This window comes from Chiloscyllium plagiosum, unplaced genomic scaffold (assembly GCF_037043375.1).
Source record: "Chiloscyllium plagiosum isolate Xiang-an unplaced genomic scaffold, Cpla_swu_hap1 HiC_scaffold_14, whole genome shotgun sequence".
In the NCBI taxonomy this organism is placed as follows: Eukaryota; Metazoa; Chordata; class Chondrichthyes; order Orectolobiformes; family Hemiscylliidae; genus Chiloscyllium; species Chiloscyllium plagiosum.
In genome coordinates this window covers 70,410,393-70,435,011 of record NW_028270152.1, presented here as the reverse complement: position 1 = coordinate 70,435,011, position 24,619 = coordinate 70,410,393, and the positions used below count along the sequence as shown (strand labels likewise).

The window sequence follows — 24,619 nt, the reverse complement described above, 5'->3', positions numbered from 1 at the left end:
GTTGGATGCTGGTTGCATACACCCAAAGGAATGAGTACCACTTGTGTTGTTACTGCATAGTAGCAGCTAGCTTCGCCTATTGTTCAAACATCTGAGATACCTTACCCCAGACAATCTGAGGTAGGCTGGGCACTTTTCAGAACCAAAAATGACCACCTTCAAGCCTTACATGAGTTTGCGTGATCCACAATGACGTACCTCTGATCAGGCCAGCCATTATGTCACAGGGGAGCTTTGATGTACCATACTTCAGCGTCAACTTTTCAGGTGAACAAATGACTCGGGCTCAATTCACAAAGTTGCAAGTAAGGCCAAACTTACCGCACGTGGAGCTAGAAACATCGCAAAGAGGATCCTGACCAATGAAGTTAGATTTATGATAGACAGTAGTAGATTATCCCTGGCTGATTTTTCAATTAGGATATTGAGGAAACGGAAGCCTTCCTGTGACTTTTCTCCAGCAATGATTTATTAATTTCCTTTTCATTCCCGGTGTGCAGGTATAAGAAGAAAAGCCAGGAACAACGATCCAGCGAGCAGCTGTCCCTTCTACAGCCCAACACTATCAACGTGCTGACTGAGAAGCTAAAGGAATCCCAGAAGGACTTGTCAATTCCTCTTTCCATAAAAACCATTAGCGGTGGTGGTGGAGCTGCCGCCCATTCCCAGCCTTCTCCAACTCCCAGCAATGAAAGCACTGACACGGCCTCAGAGATCGGAAGTGCTTTCAACTCTCCGCTTCGCTCTCCCATCCGTTCGGCCAACCCCACCCGTCCTTCGAGCCCGGTCACCTCTCACATCTCCAAGGTGCTATTTGGAGAAGAAGAAAGTCTGTCGCGAGTGGATTGCATGCGTTACAACCGGGCAGTCCGTGACCTTGGGCCAATAGTTAGCACAAACCTATTGCATCTGGGCGACGAAGGAATGCTGCAGACCCTGGGAGTCACAGGTAGAAGCTAAGCTGAGAGATTGCGATGACGGGGTGAAGTCCTGCAATGCAAAAGATAGTATCACTTTGCCCTTCAATCCTGTTCCACTATTAATGAGATCATGACTGATCTGTAGCCGAAGTCCACCTTTTGATACCTTTCATTAACAAACAAAAGTATCAATCTCTGTTTTAAAATTAACAAGTGATCCACCACCAGTTGCCACTAATGGTGGAGACTTCAACCCTTTCTGTGTAGAAATGTCTCCTAATTTCACACCTCACATCTAACTCTATTTTTAAAGTATGCCTTCCAATCCTAGATTCATCAGTTGAGTGGAATTATTTTATCTCTATCTGTCTATTCTATCCCCCTAAACGTTGAATTATTCAAACAAATCACCCCATAATCTTCCAAATTCTGGGAACCGAACCACTTTGTTCAACCCCACTGCTTTTAGCTTAACTCCAGGCGTTCAAGTGCCATTCTGGTAAATCTACTGGCTTCATCTCCATCCTTCCAGACACGTGGTGCCCAGAATTCCTCTCAGTACTCCAGGTGGGGCCCGACCGTGGCCGCGCATTGCTGAAGAATGACTTCTATATCCTTATATTCTGCTTCACACATGAAGGCCAGCATTCCATTAGTCTTTTTAACTATTTTCTCTACCCGTTAATGACATTTTAATGATCTGTTTACCTGGAACCCCACCAGTCTCTTCAGACCTCTAATGCTTTGACCTTTTTCATGTTTTTAGGTTCAAAGTAAATGGCTTCACATTTGCTTTATTTGATTTTATTTGCCACAGTTTTTCTCAATCACCTAATTTATCAACATTTGTATAACATTAGACTTTTATCTACATTATCTTAGTGTTAACAGAAAATTTTGATATGTGGCTTTCCATTCCATAGACTAAGTTATTCTTGAATACAGTGAATACTTGAGGCATCAACACAATCCTTGAAAAGTACTGATAGCTGCATCCTGCCTATTTCATTTCTCTATTTTTCCATGTGCTGTGGGCATTGTTGACACAGCCAGTATTTGTTGCACATCCTTAATTGTGAACTGAGTAGATTAGATTAGTGTGGAAACAGGCCCTTCGGCCCAACAAGTCCACACCGATCCGCAACCCACCCAGACCCATTCCCCTACGTTTACCCCTTCACCTAGCTTGCAAGGCCATTCAGAGGGAAGTTAAGAGTTAACCCTACTACGGTGGGTCTGGATTCACTTACAGGGCAGACCAGACAAGGATGGTAGTTTACTTCCCAAAAGGATATTAGTGAACCAGATGGGTTTTTATGACAATCAGTAGTGGTTTCATGGGCACCATTACTGAGGCTAGCTTTTGTTATGAAGATGTGGGTGTACTATACCTTTAAGAAAGTAAAAGCTAGCAGAGACAGCACCAAGTGTTCTCAATAAGTCACAATATCTACCAAATTCCAATCAAGTTTGGCTTTTACGATTGTCAACATACTCCATTCAATGACACAATCCAATGCTTTGGGATATAAGACAGGGGAAAATTGAACAGTTTGGAGGAGAACTGCCACTAGACCAACAGCTGTGTACTGCTAGTCAGAACTTTGAGAAGGAATTTGCACAGAGAAATACCTCAACACTGGATAGCCTATGTACCAATGAAGATAAAGAGAAGATTCGACTGCTGTCTGGTTTTAAAATTTGGATTTTTCTCTAAAATCTTAATTGGGAGTTTTATTAGACGAGTATTAGAGAAGAGAAGGTATAAGATAGGTTAGAGGAAGGAATTGTAAATAGTTGTCAGTTAATTATTCTTGGTTATACTTTAAGAAATAAAGTTGTTAATTTTCACTTTAAATAGTTCTTGGCCACTTGAGTTTTTAGATTACTGCACGGGATAAATCTTTTCTGTGTCGCTGGTTCTAAATTAAGCAGGAGGGTTTACCCCGTGTCGCAATGCTTTCAATTCCAGATTTATTACGAATTGCATTTAAACTCTGCCAGCTATCATGATTGGATTTGAACTGTTGCCCCAGATCATTAACTTCTGGATCATTAGTCCTGTGACATTAAAACCACAATAGGTATCTTATAGATCACTGATAGCAGCTCCAGTGATGGATTGTATAAATGCTGAAATTAGACAATCATGTCCAAAGACAGAGTCATATTTATGGGGGAGTTTAATCTCAACATAGACTAGGAGAGACAGACAAGCACCTGCCAGAAAGATTGTGAAATTCCGAAGCGTGTGCAGGAAAGTTTCCTACAACAATATGTCTTGGATGCAACAAGGGGACAAGCAATATTGGATATAGTAATGAGCAATGAACCTGACTTAATTATTGACCTAAATTGTTCATGAGCATTTGTCAAATAGTGATCATAACATAATCAAGTTTCATGGAGCATTTGTAAGAGTTAAGCAAAGATCGGATACCAGAATTTGTGGGCGGCACGGTGGCCCAGTGGTTAGCACTGCTGCCTCACAGCGCCTGTAGACCCGGGTTCAATTCCCGACTCAGGCGACTGACTGTGTGGAGTTTGCACATTCTCCCCGTGTCTGCGTGGGTTTCCTCCGGGTGCTCCGGTTTCCTCCCACAGTCCAAAGATGTGCGGGTCAGGTGAATTGGCCATGCTAAATTGCCCGTAGTGTTAGGTTAAAGGGGTAAATGTAGGGGTATGGGTGGGTTGCGTTTCGGCGGGTCGGTGTGGACTTGTTGGGCCGAAGGGCCTGTTTCCAGACTGTAAGTAATCTAATCTAATCTAATTTTGGATTTAGGTAAGGTAGACTTTAATGGATTGAGGCAGAGACTGCCCATAACAAACTGGGAAGCTTTTGAGGCTTAGTGGAGGGTGTTCATATCCAGTGAGTTGCTTTTAAAAGTGTACACAGTTGTTATATAGATTAAAACAACCGTCACGATCCCAGAAACAACAAGCGAGACAAGTAACCAGTTTTCTGTTGTATTGGTTGAAGCAGGGCTTTGCTGAGTACATAGTGTTTGTACCTCTTTGAATAGTGCCTCTGATTCTTTACATCCTGAGGTTAGTGGCTCATTGCAACAGCCTTTTCCAGAGAGTTTTCTCAAATCCTCGAGTGGGTTTTGATTGCTGGCACTGCTGGAGCTTCCCAGCAAGAGTCAGCATTTAAGGAGCAGCTAAAGAAACAATTTCAGGAGAGAGAGTGAGTAGACTGGAGTTTGAACCCAAGAAAGTTGGAAAGAAGGAAAGGACGGGAAAAGAAATAGGGGACACAGTACACACAAGCATCAAATAAGGAGGCAATCAACTCCTCTACATGTCAACATCACTTTTTGAGCCAGTATTGATGCAGTGGTAAGTAGTTAGTCCCACCAGCAAGCATCCAGTGGTCCCCAGTTTTTACTGCAGCAGGACTTCCAAGAATAGATGTTAATTGTTAACCTCTCCACAGGAATTTGTTAACTCCTCAGTCATTGTAAATCCACTTGTCACATTGATCTTAAAATATTCTGTGATAATCTTGATATTGCAATTGATTATACCATTTGTCTGTGTGAAGGTGGAATACATATATAAGCCAACTGACGGAATTGCCAAGTGCAAATGGGTCACCTCTGAAAGGCACTAATATCTGGTCCCTGTCTCAAGGTGTTCACTTTATAGACTTCTAGATAGTACTGTTGTATAATTAGATACTGCATGCTGTAGGGGCAGTCTTAGTAAAAGTAAGATTCAGAGAGTGACTGACATTTTTGAACGCTTGAGAATATAAGGTATTCCAAATTTATGTCCATCCTGTAATTTGTGATTGATCTCCTCCGGTATTGAATATCAAATGTTTAGGAAATGTTTGTTAACTGCTACTCGGACATACATTTGTTTTAAACTGTCATGGCTTTGGTTATAGAGCAACAGAAAACAGACTCCATTAAAAGTTCACCATTGCGTCAGTGTGCGGATAGACTGACCGAAGTTAAAATGGAGGATGGAAAAGAGTCCCCAGGGTCCTGCGACAGGAAGGAGAAATATTCAGGGAGTGGAAGCAATGAACAAAATATTGCAGAAAAATATTCCCCTAAGGTAAGTGACTAACGAGTGTTTAATAGATGGAATGATTCACATCAATAAGTAGGGTATTACACTGTCTGGTTCAGAGCAATTTTTTTTCATTCACTAATGGGCTGTGAGAGTTGCTGCCTGGCCCTGGTTGCCTTTGAGATGGTGGTGGTGAGCTGCTTTCTTGAACCACTCTAATTTGTTGACTGTAGGTAGACCCTCAAAGCCATTAGGGAGGGAGCTCCAGGAATTTGATCCAGTGACACTGAAGGAACAGCAATATATTTCTAAGTCAGAATGGCGAGTGGTTTGGAGGGGAACTTGTAGTCGACAGTGTTCCCATGTATCTGTGACTGTTGTCCTTCTAGATGGTGATGGTCATGGATTTGGGAAGTACTATGTAAGGAACCTTGGTGAGTTGCTGCAGTGCATATCGTGGTGGAGGGAGTGGATGTTTGCAAAATGGTGCCAATCCAGTGGACTGCTTTGAACTGGATGGTGTCAAACATTTTGAGTAATGTGAGAGCTGCACTTAACCAGGCAAGTGGAGTGTATTCCCAACTTGTGGCTTGTAGGTGGTGGATAGTATTTGAGGAAGCAGGAAGTGAGTTACTCGTTGCAGGATTCCAAGCCTCTGACCTGTGCTTGCAGCCACAGTGCTTAGGAGGCAAGTACAGTTGAGTTTCTGGTCAATGGTAATCCCAAGGATGTTGATAGTGTAGAATTCACTGAAGGCATTGCCAACAGTTGTCATGGGGCAATGGTTGGATTCTCTCTTATTGGAGATAGTCATTGTCTGACATTTGTGTGGCATGAATGTTAGTTGTCATTGTATTTCAGTACAAGTGACAATAAATAAATGAATCAATCGGTTCGTCAGCCCAAACCTGGACATTGTCCAGGGCTTGCTGCAATTGAACATGGATCACTTCAGTATCTGAGGAGACACAAATGGTACTAAACGTTGTGCCATCATAGGCAAATATCTCCATTTCTTATCTAATGATGGAGGGAAGATCATCAGTGAAGTAGCTAAAGGTGATTGGGCCTAGAACACTACCCTGAGGAATTGAAGGGATGTCCTGGAGCTGAGATGACTGGCCTCCAACAACCAAAATGTAGAGGTGTCAGTATTGGACTGGGGTGGACAAAGTTATTGTCTTTGATCTTTTAGTATGTATTCTGTGTCCTTGATCCTGCCCCACTTAACTACCTGATGAAGGAGCAGTGCTCTGAAAGCTTGTACTTCCAAATAAACTTGGTATATAATGTGGTGTTGTGTGATTTTTAACTTTGTCCAACAACCACCACCATCTTCAGATGTGCCAAGCATGACTCTTTATTCCCATTGATTCCAGTTTTGCTAGGGGTCCATGATGCCATGTTCATTCAAATGCAGCCTTGAGGTCAATAACTCTCACCTTACGCCTGAAATTCAGCTGTTTTGTCTGTCTTTATACCAAGGCTGGAAGGAAGTTGGGAGCTGAATGGCCCTGGGGATCCCAACTGGGTGTCACTGAGCTGGTGCTGTTTGATAGCGCTGCTGATGACACTGTTGAAGAGGGATTTTAAAGAGGAGTCTGAGTCTTGTAGTCAGTAGCAGAAATGGATCTTTATTTGGAGCTCCTTTACCAAGTGTGGGAGGGGTCAGGGACTGCTCCAAGTCTGGCTTTCATGTGGGGCCCATTTGCCTTTTAAATACAGCTCAGATTGGAGGTCAGTGACAATCTACCTTTCCCAATGAAATACAGGATATTTATACATACTGCGCTACAATGGTAACATGCAACATTGACATCAGTGCTTGCCACATCCCCCCTGACCTGCACATCCAATCCTGCAAATACACGATCAGCAATGGACAACTTCATGGTCCTCCTTATGTCCGCCTATCATCTTGTGATGTTACCAGACCCCTATACCCTGTCCTTGGGCCCTTACAATGTTTGATCACGTTCCCACACTGATTGTTATGTTCCTTCCTCGACATTTGCCAGTCACATTGTAAGCTTACTTATTACTAATGACTTCTCATTAGAAATTCATATCCCTTACTGATCTTAGTACAGAAGATGAAAAAGGATGTTAATTTTTTTTATCAATTGTTATGATATTTGTAATATCAGCTCTAATATAAAGATAATTATAAAGTTATGCATAGTTAAACTAATATTGTGATTCTGTGACAAATGATTTCAGGAGTAGCTTCTCCCTTATTCCGCTTGCAAAGCAGAAGGTATTTATTCTCTTGAGGTCATAATGATCCTGTTTTAAAAATGTTTCTGCCCCCCCCCCCTTGCTTTTGGTCTCTTGTGAGGTTGTCTTGTTTATACCTTTTTGTTCCAATCTTGCTAACGGGGAAACAAGTTTCTCCAATGGCTTATCCAAACTAGGCTCTGCATCCAAGGCTAACTGCTTGCAGAAATTTAATTCCTCCATATCTAATGAATTTAAACTTTCATTCTTGTACAAATGTGTATCTACTGTAATATATAATTATCTAAAAAGCTTCATCTCAGGTAGTTCAAGCTTTCCTTACTTCAATAAAAATCATAAATCTCAGAGTGTGGTTTCCAGAGTCTTACTGTTTACATTATAGTCCCATCTTACTAAGACTCAGCCATTTTGCCATCTAGCTGTGAAAGCCATGATTTGAGCTATATGAATTGCTACATAGCTAAAATTTCCTTTGATTGTTTGTGTCAGTTAAAAAGAAAACCCCTAATAGCCATTCTGTCACAATCAGCCATGGGCAGCCACAACAGATACTTGCTATCACTTTACTGATGATCAAGAATAGACTGATTGGCTGGTAATTTGTCAGGTTAGATTTGTCCTGCAGTAGACTATTGGCGAAATGTTGTCAGAGTCTAAATCCAGTACCTCCAAACGTTTGTTGATTGTCGTCACATGGATTGAATTTGCTGAAGGCTGGTACCTGTTATCCTGGAGTCCTCTCGTGGAGGTGTGGTCTCGTGGTATTGTCGCTGGACTAGTTATCCAGAATGTTGTGAGGACATGGGTTCAAATCCCACCATGGCAGATGATGGAATTTGAATTAATAAAAGTCTATCATGATGACCATGAAACCGGTTGGTTGTCATAAAAATCAATCTGGAGGTTTTCCAGTGTCCTTTAGGGAAAGAAACTACTGTCCCGACCTGGTCTGGCCCACGTGTGACTGGTGACCCACAGCAATGTGGTTGACACTTAATTACCGTCTTAGATTGTCTCCTACTCTGCTCCCTGTCTTCATGGCTGTCACTGACTTTGGCCGCCTTATATGCTTTTACCTTTAACTTTATACTCTCCTTAACTTAATTGGTTAGCCCTTATTGGTTTAACCCTCTCTTAGAATCTTCCCATCTTACTGGGATGGATTTTTGCTGAGAACCATGCAATATCTCCTTAAATGTCTGTCACTGCTTGCTTACTGTCATTCCTGCCAGTCTATCTGCCCAGTTAACGTTAGCTAACTCTATCCTCATTTCGTTGTAATTCCCTTTATTTAAGATTTTTCTGCCCCAAGTTTCTCGCTCTCAAATTGAATTTTAAATCCTATCATGGATGTAGGTTTGCTCGCTGAGCTGGAAGGTTTGTTTTCAGACGTTTCATTACCATACTAGGTAACATCATCAGTGAGCCTCCGGATGAAGCATTGGTGGTATGGCCTGCTTTTGATTAATGTGTTTAGGGTTCCTTGGGTTGGTGATGTCATTTCCTGTTCTTTTTCTCAGGGGCTGGTAAATGGGATCCAAGTCAATGTGTTTGTTGATAGCATTCCTGTTGGATACTAGTGAGAGTGGGTCATGTCGTTTTGTGGCTGGATGTCCCTGGATGTTAAGTTCCCAGTTTTGATCTCCTTTTAACCATGTTTCTGTAACAGCTAAGAATGGTATTCATTAATTCGATTTGAGCCATCGGTTCGTCTATCTTATTCTGAATGTTTCCTGTGTGAAGATACAAAGCCTTTTAGTTTGTTTTATTGCACAGTTTCCCACACGTTTCTGGCTTCTTGGCACAATGTCACGTTCATGCTTTATGTCCATTCTTTCTACTTTCCGTCAACAATCAACCCCATAAATAACCTGAAATCCTACCCTCTCCTATGCCTTTGGTTCTATAGCTTTCCCATGCAACTGATGCCGCCTCACTATTTAGTTTCAATCCTTAACTACAACCTCCTCACACTCTTTAGTTTCAAGTCCTAACTACATCCCAAGCTATCCAATTTGCCAGGCCTCTGGTCCCAGCATGATTCAGGTTGAGCCTCTCTCACTGGAAAGAGCTCGCTCCTTCCCCAGTGCTGGTGCCAATATCTCATAAATTCGAACCTGTATCTCCTGCACTAGTCTTTAGAGCCTTTAATTTTGTTGAGCCCTGTGTAAATTTGCTCATGGCTCAGGTAGTAATCTGCAGATTATCTTACTGATTATGCTTTTTAATGTAGCTCCTGGCTGCTCATATCTCCTCAGCAAAACCACTTTCCTCTTTTTTTTTTAAACATTACAGCGTGGAAACAGGCCCTTCGGCCCAACAAGTCCACACTCACCCGCCGAAGCGCAACCCACCCATGACCCTACATTTACCCCTGACCTAACACTACGGGCAATTTAGCATGGCCAATTCACCTCACCTGCACATCTTTGGACTGTGGGAGGAAACCGGAGCACCCAGAGGAAACCCACACAGACACGGGGAGAACATGCAAACTCCACACAGTCAGTCGCCTGAGGCGGGAATTGAACCCGGGTCTCAAGCGCTGTGAGGCAGCAGTGCTAACCACTGTGCCACCGTGCCGCCCAATTAATATTTCTATTAATATTATACCTACATCGACAAGACAACTGGAATTTTCCCCTCCCATGCCAAGATTCTTTGCAGCCCAGCTATGACATCCTGCACCTAGGCGCTGGACAGGCAACACATCCTTCAAGATTCTCCATCTTAGTCATAGTGAGCAGAGTCTATTCCCCTGCCTATGTATGCCCCAACACAATTTCTCTTTCCTCCCCCCACCCCACTCCTTGAATTACTCCCTGTACTGTGGTGCTATGGTCAATTTGCTCATCCTCCCTACAGCCCCCAGTCTTATCCACACAAGGAACAAGAATCTCTAACCTGTTAGGTAAGCTCAAAGGCTGATGTTTCTTCAGCCCTACCTCCTGGATCCATCTGCCTGCCTCACTCACAGTCACAACTTCCTGTCCTGACCACCAACCACATTCAAGGTGTTTAATCTAACAGATGTGACTGCCTCCTGAAACACAGCAACCAGGTAACTCTCCCCCTCCCTGATGTGTTCAAGTGTACGAGGTTCCTGTTGGAGATGCTTCTGTCAATTACAGTATCAGTAAGAGAGACCACAGCACAGTCTTTGTGGAGACTGAGTCTTGGTTTTGATCGTGTCTGGCATTTTAACATGCCAAATGGGAGAGACTTTTTGAACAAATGTAACAACTCAATACTGGGACCCACAAGAAGCTGTGGACCATCAGAAGCGGCTGAATTGTACTCGAATACAATCTACAACCTCATGGCCTGACATATCATCCATTCTACCATTACGTCAATTCAGGGGATCAATCCTGGTTCCATGGAGAGTATAGGAGGGCATGCCAGGAACAGCACCAGGCATACCGAAAAATGAGGTGTCAACCTGGTGAAGGTACCAAACAAGGCGACTTGTGTATCTAGCGCGACAAAGAATATTCCAGGTTTCACCTCATCTTTGTTCCAACTTGCCTTGGTGTCAGAGCAGTGGTACGGTCTCCAAAATTAGTCTCACTGTCCTTAGGAAGACTCAAAAGTTATCCAGAAAGATGCAACTAAATGGTGTTGGATGGTCTTTGGATAAGAGCAATAGGGCAAGGTAATAGTAAATTTCTGACAACCCTAAACTAGAACCCTTCAAAAGAGGCATTCACTTCAATAAAGGAGAGAGCAAACTGTGTCTAGTTAAATGTCACTAACCGTGTTTTTGCAAATGGTTGCCTGTTATTCTCTGTCTTGGGATGGTTTGAAGCCTGTGTAACTGTACTGACTTTCTGGTTACTACAGTAATTAATCATATTGATTCTGCAGGCATGTTTCTGAGCAGCGAGGGCAGGACTTCCCACCCTGCGGAACATGACCCGCAATGAGAATGAGAGATGAGGTTCTGGGGTTGCATGCTGTGGCAGCAATGACTGCTGTGAGACCTGGACTCTGCAGTGACAAGGTCCCTTTAAATCCTTGTTTCTGGTAAAATGGGCAGTATGGCCTAACTGACTGTGGGCTAATTCTTAGTGCAAAACAAAGCGCAGCAGCTGTTTGTAAAAATGCCTGAAGATTAAAAAGTCTGCCTTCACCCTCTCAGCCCAATATTCCTACAAGTGTCTCATTCTCTTTCTCCCTTCTCCTTCCCACCCGCACTACAGTGGGCAGGGGACACAGAGAGTTTCCCTGACTATCCAGGTGTGAACTGTTTCAAGAGACAGTTGCCCAGGCTGATGATCCATACACAGTGATAGCTGTACTTACTTGGACTTAGTGAATGGGTAAGGCAACGATTGATAGTAAGCAAGATTAAATCACATTTATTCTCGGGCAGTGAGAAACGTCAAACTTTAATGAAAAGCAAGGTTTCAATCATTTTATTTCTATATTTGTTACACTTTCCCTCTTAGTAGGAGTGAAGCAGAGAGATGGTGTTGTATGTATTGCTAGCTAACTGAGTCCTTTCTGGAAACATGGCTCCATTTTACAACCTTGTATGCTGTTCCCAGGAGCTGCTGGCATTATTGAAGTGCGTGGAGGCCGAGATCTCTAACTGTGAGATATGCCTTAAGGAGGAAGTGGAAAAACGCAAGAAGTATAAGGTGAATGGGAATGATAGCTATTCTCTTTCTCTCTGTCTGTAATGTTCTCTCACTGGGGTGGCACGGTGGCTAGCACTGCTGCTCCACAGCGCCAGGGACCTGGGTTCGATTCCAGCGTCAGGCGACTGTCTGTGTGGAGTTTGCACATTCTCCCCGCGTCTGCGTGTGTTTCCTCCAGGTGCTCCAGTTACCTCCCACAGTCCAAAGATGTGCAGGTTAGGTGAACTGGCCATGCTAAATTGCCCATAGTGTTAGGTGCGTTAGTCAAAGGGAAATGTAGGGAATGGGTCTGGTGGGTTACTCTTCGGAGGGTCAGTGTGGACTTGTTGGGCCGAATAGCCTGTTTCCATTATGTATGGAATCTAATCTCCTCCCACTGAATGAATACAGTGCAAGGAATTTATACTGTCAGTCACTCAATCTCAAACTTCACATGTTTTGCATTTACCTCTGAATAAGATGCATTCTTGACCTGCAATCCAATGTGAGTCACTGGGAATGACCTTTGACTTCAGCAACAATGCAGAATAACTGGTAGCAAATCAGCTGCCCATTTTGGATCCCTGCCCAAATTTGATCTTGATTGAAGTCTAAAGGGAACAAGGCTGTGAGCTGTTTTTCTCATCCTCCTTGACTTCAATGAGAGGAGAAAAACTGAAGAAGGAAAATAATCTTTGAAGCATTGGGTCGACAGCTGAGCTGTAACAATCGACATCTATTTGGTAAAATGTTGCTGCTGGGCATCAGGTATTAAATTGTCACTTAATTGTTTGTTTCACGGACGTTTTAAGAAGCAGTTTCTCAGTGACCATGTTTTGTGCTACTTTTGACCAGATTGATGACCAGCGAAGAACCCACAATTATGATGAGTTCATCTGTACTTTCATCTCTATGCTGTCTCAAGAAGGTAAGGCACTGTTTGTCAAAATCTTGAGTCTGTTTGAGGACCTTACCAATAGGGAAGAACTTTGCTACAAATTACCAGTCATGGTTAGTTTTAGCCTGACCTTCTGGTTTCTATATACAAGGGTCTGGCATGTTGCAATCTCAACATCATTGCATCCTTCAAGGTGGCACCTAATGGAACTAAACCCTGATTTAATACATGCATTGGGGATTAATAAAAGCTGTGCCTTAAAGTTAACCAATGTATTGAGTCATCTTTCTCCACCTGTTGGAGTGCGACCTCATAGTGAGAGTGTTACTTGCTCCTAATCCAACCTTGCCCCATACTCAGTAAGAGCTATTAGCTCTGTAGTTTTTTTTTAAAATAGGCAGTGCTAAAATCCACTTTCATAATGAGCGCAGAATTTTAACAGCAGGAAACCCTGGAGAGGGCAGTATTACTTCAACAACCCCAAACCATAAATGTTGTTGGACATGAAATATTGTGATTAGGAAACTTGTTGACAGGGCCTTTAAGTCGGTCAAAATCACTCAAATCCTCTGTGGGCAATGCTGTATTAGTAGCTCAGCTTATGTAGGGAGAGTGTAGATCAAAAGAAGAATGTCCAGTACTTCAAACAGAAACCACCCCTCACAGGTTCCTCATCCCTTTCCCAACTGGACATTTCCTGTGGAATTTGATGTTAGTATTGCTCAAGGTTATTATTGTGTGGGTAGACCTGGGTGATTGCTTTCCCCACATGAACTGTGTGGCTAACCCACAGGGTCGCCCTCTTAAATGTTACTTGGTCACCATTCCCCAAGATGGAATTCCAGTCTAATGGATCCCTGAGTTATTGATCACCGCTGTCTCAATTTCCCGACAGGAATGCTGGCCAGCCTTGTGGAGCAAAACATCTCGGTGAGGAGGAGACAGGGCGTCAGCATTGGGCGCCTGCACAAACAGCGCAAGCCAGACCGGCGGAAACGTTCCCGGCCGTACAAAGCCAAGCGACAGTGACGCTTGCAGCCCCGTTTGCACCCAGGCACCTGTGTCCCTTCAGCATCGGACCCATCCATCCCTGCAAGATGGGCTAGCAGCAGCTCTTTTTACTGAGGTTGTGCATGCTGGAATCGGCTGGTGGAGCTGTGCATTCCCTTTACTGACACTGGACTGGGATGCCAGATAATTACACTAACTTCCGGTTTGGTTTGAAACGTTGAGCAGTCGACAGTCCACCAGAACCTTGCATGGGATCAGTCAAAAGTGGGGTCACTGGTATGAAGCAGCTGCCTTCTAACAATGAACCAACCCCAGACAGGATCTGTGTGCTCTTCCCAGCAGTGTTCGATGCTTGCAAGCAGGACAGTACTGAATACATGGGATCTACAGCCTTGTTCGTCATTCTATAAACAGTCTGAATGTGCTCCATTTTATCGTTTCTCCGCTGTGCACCATCCAAATTCAAACTTTCCTCTGAATTCCCTGTTGTCTTTGGAAGTGCATTTATATTGGGGATTTGCTAAAGGACCACTGTTACACGTCTGGCCACTGACTGACTACCTGAAGGAACTAGGTTGCTTGACCTGCGATGGATAAACCAGAACTGTGGAATAAAGCCCTATTTATTCAGAGGGTAACAATTCCAATTTTGAATTAATTGAGAGTTCAAATTAAAGAGCACTTTTTAAAAAAAAAATGTCGGGTGTGGTCAGTGATCAGTTGAAACCAATCTGGATTAAATGTAGGCAATTCTTGTGGTTGAAACAGAAACGTCATTTGGTGAGATTATGTTGTGTTGATGTCATAGAGTCATGCAGAATGGAAATAGACTCTTTGGTCCAACCAGTCCATGCCAACCATGTTCCCAAGTCAAATTAGTCCTACTTAGCTGCATTTGGCCCATATCCCTCCTTTCATGTACTTATCCAAATGTCTTTTAATTATTGTAACTGTACCTGCATCCACCACTTCCTTGTGCAGTTCATTCCACATATGAGCCACCCTCTGTAAAACAAGTTGCCTCTCATGTCCTTTTTAAAACTTTCTCCTCTCACCTTAAAAATATGCCCCCCTACTTTTGATCTCCCCAGCCTTAGGGAAAAGACCCTTCCCATACACCTTATCTATGCCCCTCATGATTTTATAAACTTCTATAAGGTCACCCCTCAGCCTCTTGCACTCCGGTGAAAGAAGTCCCAGCCTTTTTTCACATTGCAAACTTTCCAGTCCCAGCAACAGCCTCATAAATCTTTTCTGAACCCTATCCAATTTAATAAATATCCTGCCAATAACAGGGTGACCAGAACTACACACACTACTCCAGAAGAGGCCTCACCAATGTCCTGTGCACTTGGTAAGGTGATTACTGTTCACCAGAAACTAGATCTCCCATGGTATTACTCCCTGCTTGCAGTGGTTCAACCATGGCCCTGACCTGATTGCTGTCTCCATATGATCTCTTGGGTATAATACTGGAAATATTAGGAAATAATATGCATGAAACCTTGTTATTTCCTCCCCAAGATACATAATGATAAATGTCATAGAATCATATCGAGTCTGCCTTGACCAAACTCCTAAATCTACACAACTCCCACTTTCCAGCACTTGACCCATAGCCTTGAATATTATGACATTGCAAGTGCTCACCTAAGTACCATTTTGTAAAGGTTGTGACATTTCCGACCTCAACTACCCTCCCAGGCTGGGCATTCCAGCCCAGATTATCCTCTGGGTGAAGAAGAGTGTTCTCAAGTCCCCTCTGAATCTCCTGCCCTCTACCTTAAAATGATTACCCCCCCCCGCCACCTCCATTATTGACCTGTTCAGTGAAGGGGAGATGCTGCTTTTGATTTACCTTGTCCATGCCCCTCATAATCTTATACACCTCAGCGAGGTTTCCCCCTTCCCCTGCCCAAACCTCTCTGCTCTAAAGAAAACAACCCAAGACTATCCAGCCTCTCTCCATAGCTGAAGAGCTCCATCCTAGGGCAACATCCTAGTGAATCTGGTCTGCACACCCTCTCGTGCAGTCACAATTTATTTTGCTCTACACTCCATGGTGGATTTTAAATATTTCCTTCATTTGTTTGCACTTTATTGTGAACCGTATTTCAGTAAGCTACAGGTGTGAACAACTGACTAGCCTCAGGCGCAATATCTAAGATCAGTGTTTTTTTACACAGTCCCTTCAGATTCTGACACAGGCTTGTCCAACAGCAGCCAGTGGCCCACTGATGGATCCTGTGGCGCCTACTGAGCTGTTATTTAAAACATAGGTAAGTGTAACTGGAAGACTTTGCAAGGCGCGACTCCTTCAATTAGAGGCCAGTTCTGTCTGGTGTTTGCTGCTGATAAGCTCAATGGTGAGGGAAGCAGTCAGTACTTGGAGGAGCAGTTCTAGGCCTGGAACCACAGCAGCAGGTCTACAGGCCAAGGATTGCTGGGGGGGGGGGGGGGTGGGGGGTGGGGGGGGGGGTCGGGTCATCTGCTTGAGAAAGGGAATGAGAGTTGGGGGCTGGGGAAACAGAGTCCATACCCAAGAGTTGGGGAGGAGACAGGATGGTGACAAGGAACAGTGTTTGCAGCCACGCTCCAGGGCAAGGTGGATGTCGGACCAGGCGGGAGGAAATGCCTATTGGTACGTTCAAAGCCGTCCTGCACTGGTTGTATTAGTAAGCCTCCAGGATGCGTGTGGGTGAGAGGATGGGTGCTCTGTCTAAGTGGGTGTGTGAGTCAGACTGAGACACTGTCCCATTCTCCCCCTCCTCTTGACTTTGCAAAGCACACTGGGAGAGGAGAAAACTCTCGGCTGAAAAGCAAAAATACTTATAGCTCGGAACATAAACTACCAGAGATGAGCCAAGATCAATATTGATCAAACCTAACTTCTCAGATCATCCCCTGGCTTCACACCTCAGAACTTGAGGCATTGTTATTTTTCACCGTGCCTCCCTTTTTAGCCAAAAGGGCCAAAAGATGTTTTATGAGTTAGCTTGGCTATTTGTTACTTACTTAAAAGTTTTTTTTTTAAATCAATAACTCATGCAAATTGTCAATTTACTGGTTTGGAATTTATTATTTCAAAATTCATGTTTACTGTTGTGACAAATCTTATCTATCTGAAATTCACTTAGCGACCCCTCCAAATGAAAGGAAAATTGAAAGGCGGGCCCATTGTATATTTCTAAGAGAATGGAGTTATAAAAAGTAAGGAGGTTTTTGATCAAATTGTACAAGATGCTAGTCAGGTCATAGCTGGAATACTGTGAACAGTCTGGGCCCCTTATCTAAGAAAAGAGCTGCCATTGGAGGCAGTTCAGAGAAAGTTCACTAAGGCTGATACCAGGTATGGAGGGGACTGCCTTAGGAGGAGAGGTTGAGAGGACCTGTACTTGTTGAAATATAGAATAATGAAAGGAGGCTTTATTGAAACCTACACAATTTTTAGGGGGCTTGATAGGGTCGCTACAGGTTGTTTCCCCTTGAGTGCCAGAGGGCATAATCTCAGAGTAAGGGGTTACACGTTTAAGAACGAGATATGGTGGAATTTCTTCTCTGAGGATAGTGCATGTATAGAATGCTTTATTACAGAGGCTGTTGAAACTGGGTCATTTAGTATATTTAAAGTTAAGTGAGACTTTTATTCTGTAAGGGAATCAATGGTTATGGAGAGTAGAGTTGAGGATTATCAGATCAGCCATAATTAGATGGTGGAGCAGACTTGATGGGCTGAATGGCCTATTGTTCTTGCATCTTATGGTCATGTGAAAGCATTGGACAACTCTTTCAACTCTCCCCAAAGCAGCACCAACATCGATTCCACCAGAATTCAATCAGGTCAGAAATTTTATTTAACATCCTAAAACCAAACAAAAATCTGGGGGAAAAAAAGCCTTGAAAAACAGTTGGTGATTTAACTCACAAATCTACTTTAGCTTTTGGTGTATACATTGTTGAGTTATTTTGGATATAGGAGGCACATTGGCAAAGTCAGTTCACAGGGAGTTCAGCAAATCACAAAGAGGATTGTGAAAGACTTTGAGAAATACATTAAATGGCATCTGCCAGCTCTTCGCCCGTTCTATGAGGAGAAGCTTTCTGAGAGATAAACATTATGAGATCAGACAAAACTTTCTGTGGCATTATACATTCATGGGTGGCACGGTGGCACAGTGGTTAGCACTGCTGCCTCACAGCGCCAGAGACCCGGGTTCAATTCCCGCCTCAGGCGGCTGACTGTGTGGAGTTTGCACGTTCTCCCCGTGTCTGCGTGGGTTCCCTCCGGGTGCTCCGGTTTCCTCCCACAGTCCAAAGATGTGCAGGTCAGATGAATTAGCCATGCTAAATTGCCCGTAGTGTTAGGTAAGGGGTAAATGTAGGGGTATGGGTGGGTTGCGCTTCGGCGGGTCGGTGTGGACTTGTTGGGCCGAAGGGCCTGTTTCCACACTGTAATGTAATGTAATCTAATCTAATCTAATCTAATGACTTCAGAGTAGTGGATTGCCTCCCTGATGCCAATGATGTCACAGAGCAACTGCGGAGATCCCGATAGCAGATTTTAGGGAGTTGGAAAAGCAATTAAAAAGCGCCACCTCGAACAGTAACCTCATGATTTAACTCGGTGCCATGTGCTTGTCAGCATCAGGACACAAGCATTGGTCAGTTGAACATGAAGCGAGAGAATGAGTGTAGGAGGGAGGGTATTGGATGGTTTAGGCATTGGGGCATCCTCAAGAAGATTTGCTTGTGCTGTTGAAGTGGGTTTAATCTAGATTGTCAGGGGGATGGGAAGCTGCAGGATAACCCATATTAGAAGGAAGTAAAGTTGGTAACAGAAGTAGAAAAGCTGCTGGGGAAACTGGAAAACAATAGAAGCAAAGCTAAACATACGCACATTCAAATGCAGAACAGTGTGGAAAAGATAACGTTAAGGGCACCCTATCTAAATGCACACAGCATTCACAACAAGGTAGATATAAACAGATATGATCTAACTGCTATTACACAAACATAGCTACAATGGTGACCAGGACTAGGATCTGAATACTTAATGATATTTGATGTTTAGGAAGGGCAGGCAAGAAGGGAAAGGAGGTGGATTTACATAAATGATGGGATCAGTACATTAGTAAGAGAGGGTCTCAGATTGGAAGAGCAACATGTTCGAATCTGTTGTAGTTAAGAAGAAGCAAGAAGCTGCAGACATTGTTTGGAGTTATTTATCGGCCACCAAACATTAATGTGGGGCATGTTTGTCAATCAGGACACGAGAGACGTCTGTAGCATGGACAACATTTATCGATCATGGGTGACTTCAATCTGCAAATATTCTCTGGGTAAATAAATTGAGCACTAGAAATGTGGAGGACAAGTTTCTGGAGTACAGTCATTTCTTCTGTAGCACAATAATCACGTTCCCAAGTGACCCTGCACTATGTAAGAAACGTGCAATACAAATATCCCTTAAAGTATTGGTGATGCAATCGTGCGACAGCCAACACATGTTTTAAAAGTTTGTGCTTCAGAAACACCGTCCCCTATTCGTCAATCACATTACAGCGAATTTGCGTGGACGAAACGCTCGTTATTGCAGAATGACCTGTATGTCAGGGATGGTTTCACAGAGCAATATGCTGACAAGCCAACTAAAGGACAGGCTACTTTAGATTTTGTACTATGTAATAAAAATGCATGAATTAACAATTCCATTCTAAAAGAACGTTTCAGGATGAGTGACCACAATATGGTAGAATTTTAAATTATATCTGAAAATGAGTTGTGCAATCTGAAGCAAGGATGTTACATTTGAATAAGGGGAATTATAAAGGCAAGAGAGACCAATTTGGTTGAGGTGGTTGGGAAAATATATTAAAAGGCATAACTTTACGTAAGCAATGGAGAGTCTTTAAATAACTTCTGCATGGCTTACAGCAATAATACATTGGTTTCGAAGTGCAAAAGCTGGAAAAAGCTAATGAAAGAAGTTAAAGATTGTATAAGATTAAAAGGAAACGCTTATAATGTTACCTGAAATAGCAGTAAATCTGATGATTGAGAGCTTTTAGAACACAGTGGAGGACCAAGAAGCAGATGAGAAAAAGGAAAATAGAATATTAAAGCAATCGAGCAAAACTTTTTTTTAAATGGAGTGTAAAAGCTTCTCTCGATGTAAAAAAAACAAGAAATATTTGGCTGAGACAAGAAGGGTCCATTTCAAGCAGTCATGAGAATTTATAATGAGGAATAGAGAAATGGCAGAGAAGCTAAGTAACTACTTTGTGTCTGTTTTCAATGAAGAAAATACAAAAATACTCTCAGAATTGGAGATTCAAGTGACTAGAGAGTATGAGGCGTTGAAGGAAATTAGTATTATTGAGAATTAATGGGGCTTCAAGTTGATAAATCCTCAGTATTCTGAGGGTTTACATCCCAGCATGTTGAAGGAGGTGGCTGCAGAGATAGTTGATGTGTTGGTCATTCTCTTCCAAAATTCTGCAAGTCCTGGAACAATTCCTGCAGATGTGAATGTCTCCACAATGTTTATGAAAGAAACAACAGAGAACTATATAGATGCTGCCAGACCTGCTGAGTTTCTCCAGCAATTCCTGTTGTTTTAAGAATTCTCGGATGTTGGTATCTAGAGGTAGGTTTGTGAGGATATAAGTCTTCAATTTTTAAAATATAATTTCTTATGAATATTTATTGCAGGAATTAGTTTTAATGGAATGTCATAGAATATTAAAAATCATTATAACACAACTTTTCTATTTTTGAATATATTCATATTTAAATCCGCGTTAATAATTCTTTTAGGTATTCAAGCAAATCATGTTTAACAAAAACTAGTTGCGATCCAGTATAGTTTTTAAAGTAACCTTGTTTCAACATTCAAAGGAAGTTGGTGGTAAACTTGACACTTTGATATCTGAAGATGGCTGGCCTATGTCTCTCTGTCAGTGCGCGTGTGTGTGTTGCCTTTCAAGGGCTTAGATTTGTGTCTCTGGCAATTCTCTTCAGTTGTTTGTTAAATCCCTGCAAAACCTTTATTTTAAATAAGGCTCATCATTGTGTTTAAAACTCTTACTTTATGAATGAGTGGGGTTCACTGTTCTTTTTGTCTTTTTTTAATCTTAGATATTTGCCAGCGCGCAAGGTCCCTAAAAATCCTGTGCTTTTCTGGAGTGCATTCTCAATAGTTCTTCTGTTTATCGTGCATCTTATTTTCATTAAATATGCACCTTAATTTCTTCACTGAGCTGTTCACTTCCTTTATACTGCCAGGACAGGCTCCAATGAGCAGGAACCTGATAAAACGGGAGAATTGAAGGCGGAGAGTGTGAGGTGGAGGGCTCAGCTGGGGAAGACAGTATCAATTATAGTTAAAAAAAAATGGAAAGGAAGAGAGTAGAGAAACAGGAGTACTGCTTCAGGGATTTAGGTAAAGGGAAACTAAAACAGGTAAAATAATTAAACCGGAAGAGAAATAAGAACTGCATGAATAAAACAAAGTGAAAAGTGTGTCCCATATAAACATTCTTTATATAAGTGCACAGAGTATAACAAACAAACTAAAGGAATTGCAGGCCTAAATTCAGGTAGGATGGAGGGTAGGATGTTGATTGTCAGTACTGAGACAATGTATGGAATTGGAACTGATTAAATCTGGTTATATAGACTCTATGGGATAGGGAAATGGTAGAGGGTGGATTAACTCTAATGATGAAGGAGGAATTGTTTAAATGGTAAAAGAAAATGTGATTAGTAATAATGGCATGTAGACTCTTGGTATAATAAAGATTTAAGATGAGAGGGAGTTGGGCATGGATGTGCTGCGAAGAGCTATGAAGTGTACGATTTTATTACTGCAAAGATTTTTTTAAAATGTAGTAAAAGCTGTGAGGTTTTATGACTTGAACACTTTAAATTTCATATAAATTGGGATGAGCTGACTGGCTCATTTCAAAATGGTAGTGAGTAGTCATGTAATGTGCCCTATAGTCGACAAGGGCATGGCCACATTAGATTTAATAATGAGCCAGATTTAGTTAACAGCATCAGAACGTTTATCTCATAGTGATCATAATCTGATCAAGTTAATACTATTTGAAAGGGTGGAATATGAAACAGCTGCTGAAATGTTCAGTTGCTTAGACAGGTCCAGCAGGATTTGTACAGATAAATCAGATTAAAGTTTGAAGAGATGGTTACGGTAGCGAACAGGAGAATATTTAACGGTGTTATTTATATAGGGTTCCAGAAAGCATTGATTAAAAACCCTCAAAACACTATTGGGTAACATTGAAGTTAATGTAACTGAAGACAAATTATTGGCCTGGTTTGAAAATGGCTGAATCACAGGACACATTGTACAAATGATTGGTAGGATGTTACTAGGAACTATTCACAATTTTTATGAACGTCTTAGACAATAGGATTGCTGATATACAAAGTTAGACAACATTGTAAATAACGTAGATGGCGATATAAAGATGTGAAGATTAGTTGATAGATTAAGTAAATAAACAAAACAGTGTAGTGGATTTTAATGTTAGTAAATAGAAGGCAATTCTACTTCGGAGCTAAATAAAGCAGAGTACTTTCTAACTGGTGAAAAAATTATAAACAGTGGAAGTCCAAGAAAATTTGATGGACCAGGTAGAAGATACATTTCAGTTATGCAAAGTCTTAGTTAGACTGTAGAGTCATTGAGTTATACAGCACAGAAACAGATCTTTCAGTCCAACTTGTCCATGCTGACCGGTATCCCAAACTTTTAACTAGTTCCATTTGCCTGCATTTGGCCCATATCCCTCTAAACCATTACTGTACATGAACTGTATCCAAATAGCTTTTAAATGTTGTACTTATATCTGCATCTATCACTTGCTCTAGCAGCTCCTTCCAAATATGCACCACCCTCTGTGTGAAAAGGTGCCCCTCAAGTCCCTTTTAAATCTTTCCCCTCTCACCTTAAATCTTGGCCCTCCAGCTTTGCACTGTCCTACATCCATGGCTTTTATGATGCTGTTCCTTGGATGCTGCCTGACCTGCTGCGCTTTTCCAGCACCACACTTTTCGACTCTGACTCCCCAGCATCTGCAGTCCTCACTTTCTCCACGTAGTGTGTCAATCTCTGTCTTGATCATGCTCAATAACTGAGCCTGAACATCCCTCTTGGGCAGACAGCTCCAAAGATTTACTATCGTCTGAGTGAAGAAGTTTTTCCTTATCTCAGTCGTAAATGGCTTGTCTCATTCTGTATTCTGAAACTGTCCCAGAGTTCTAGATTCTCTCCCCACCAGCCAGTGTGAACTCTGACACCCTTTGAGTTTTATAAATTGAGACTTTGTACTTGGGATCCCGGAATTATTTCCACTGAAACAAAGAATGCAAAGAAATTCAAAGGAAGCTTTTTAAACAGCAATCCCTTAATGAGGGAGAGCTAATTCCTTTGGGGAGTCTGAAGGAGACTTCAGTTTGAAATGATCACTAAGAAAACAAAGGATTTCAGAGAGCTTGGCCTGTACAGGATTGTTTGTGGAATACTTTGTCACAGACTATTGCAGAGAAAATGCAGAGCACTATAGAGAGCACAGGGCAGTTGTATTAATCCAGGAAAGAGCCAGCGCAGACAATGGGCTAAAATTGCTGAGGTCTGTTGTTCAAGTCCAGTCATTCAATCTTGTCACTGGATGTTTGTATAGATTATGCATGTCCTATGTAGTGACAGTTGCTGTCAAATGTAAGAAGACCAAGATGCTTCCCATTCACCTTCCAGCAGCCCCACCTGTCACTCACATTATGCAACAATGAAAGAGTTGGGGCAAAACTGAACTACAGTCATCTATGTGTGCATCCTTTAAAGTAATGTAGAGTTACGATTTGGAATTATTAAGATCAATTTGGCTATTTGTCCCCTCTTGGGAATACAATGACACTTATGGCTGCCTTTGAAAAGGTTTACAGTATATTTACAATGTAATCAGGGGTTCTTTATCCATTGGTCACCAGCCTCCTCCTGTACCATTAATATCTGCGTTTTTGTGTTTTTGCAACAGTCACTTTTCTCTGCCGCCTTGTATGTAGCCATGTTTTGCCTATTTTGTTTCCCTCTGTCTGCCCCTGCCTTTGCTTCCCCAGTTTCCTGGACTGACAGAGTTCCAGCCTCCCTAATGATAAATGTTTTCCCAACATCAAAGATGCCCTTTCTCTCCAGGCACCCTGCATCATCCATCAATCAAACTGCTCTGGACGTAAAGCTCTTCAGGCCTCAACTTACCCCTAATCTTTCTTGAGCACTTACTCTCCATACTATCATCCACATGTACTTCAAAACTCAACATTCTTAGTTCTTCAGCACTTGCATTGGTGAAATTAAATGAACATTTTCCACACACTTTGTGACTTCAATTAGCAACTAATCTATCTCTTCCCAAACTCATATGCATGGCTATCCCTTCAACCTTCATCTTATACAGACCACAGTGCCTTCAAGGTTACACTCCCATAAAGAATTTTGCCTGTTTTAAAAGGGACCTAAGGGGTAACTTTTTCTCACAGAGGGTGGCGCATGTATGGAATGAGCTGCCAGATGAAGTGGTAGAGGTGAGTGCAGTTACAACATTTAAAAGACATTGGACAGGTACATGAATAGGAAAGGTTTAGAGGGAGATGGGCCAAACACAGGCAAATGGGACTAGTTCAGTTTAGGAAATCTGGTCAGCATGGACGAGTTGGAACGAAAGGCCTGTTTCCATGCTGTATGACTCTATTATGCAGCCCCCTGTCCAGTTCTACGCTAGTCAATTCACACACCTCAATCCCAACACACACCAGGAATTCACATTCACTAATCCCACTATAAGCTGGAAATCTACAAACTCTAGGACTTGAACCTGACCCTCCTT

The 24,619-nt window shown here is 42.3% G+C and overlaps 1 protein-coding gene across 2 annotated transcripts in view; it reads left to right on the top strand.

The window, feature by feature from the left end:
* The window catches only part of bap1 (BRCA1 associated deubiquitinase 1), a 68,480-nt gene extending 54,040 nt beyond the window's left edge, over nucleotides 1-14,440 (top strand). The window contains exons 13-17 of one of the 2 annotated variants that reach the window (XM_043708520.2): nucleotides 501-949; nucleotides 4,813-4,985; nucleotides 11,729-11,821; nucleotides 12,656-12,728; nucleotides 13,594-14,440. In XM_043708520.2, coding sequence (XP_043564455.2) covers nucleotides 501-949; nucleotides 4,813-4,985; nucleotides 11,729-11,821; nucleotides 12,656-12,728; nucleotides 13,594-13,727 — 922 coding nt within the window. In that variant the 3' untranslated portion in view covers nucleotides 13,728-14,440. The remainder of the gene's footprint in view (nucleotides 1-500; nucleotides 950-4,812; nucleotides 4,986-11,728; nucleotides 11,822-12,655; nucleotides 12,729-13,593) is intronic. The other variant, XM_043708521.2, reaches the window with a different exon arrangement.
* The last annotated feature ends 10,179 nt before the right edge of the window (nucleotides 14,441-24,619 follow it).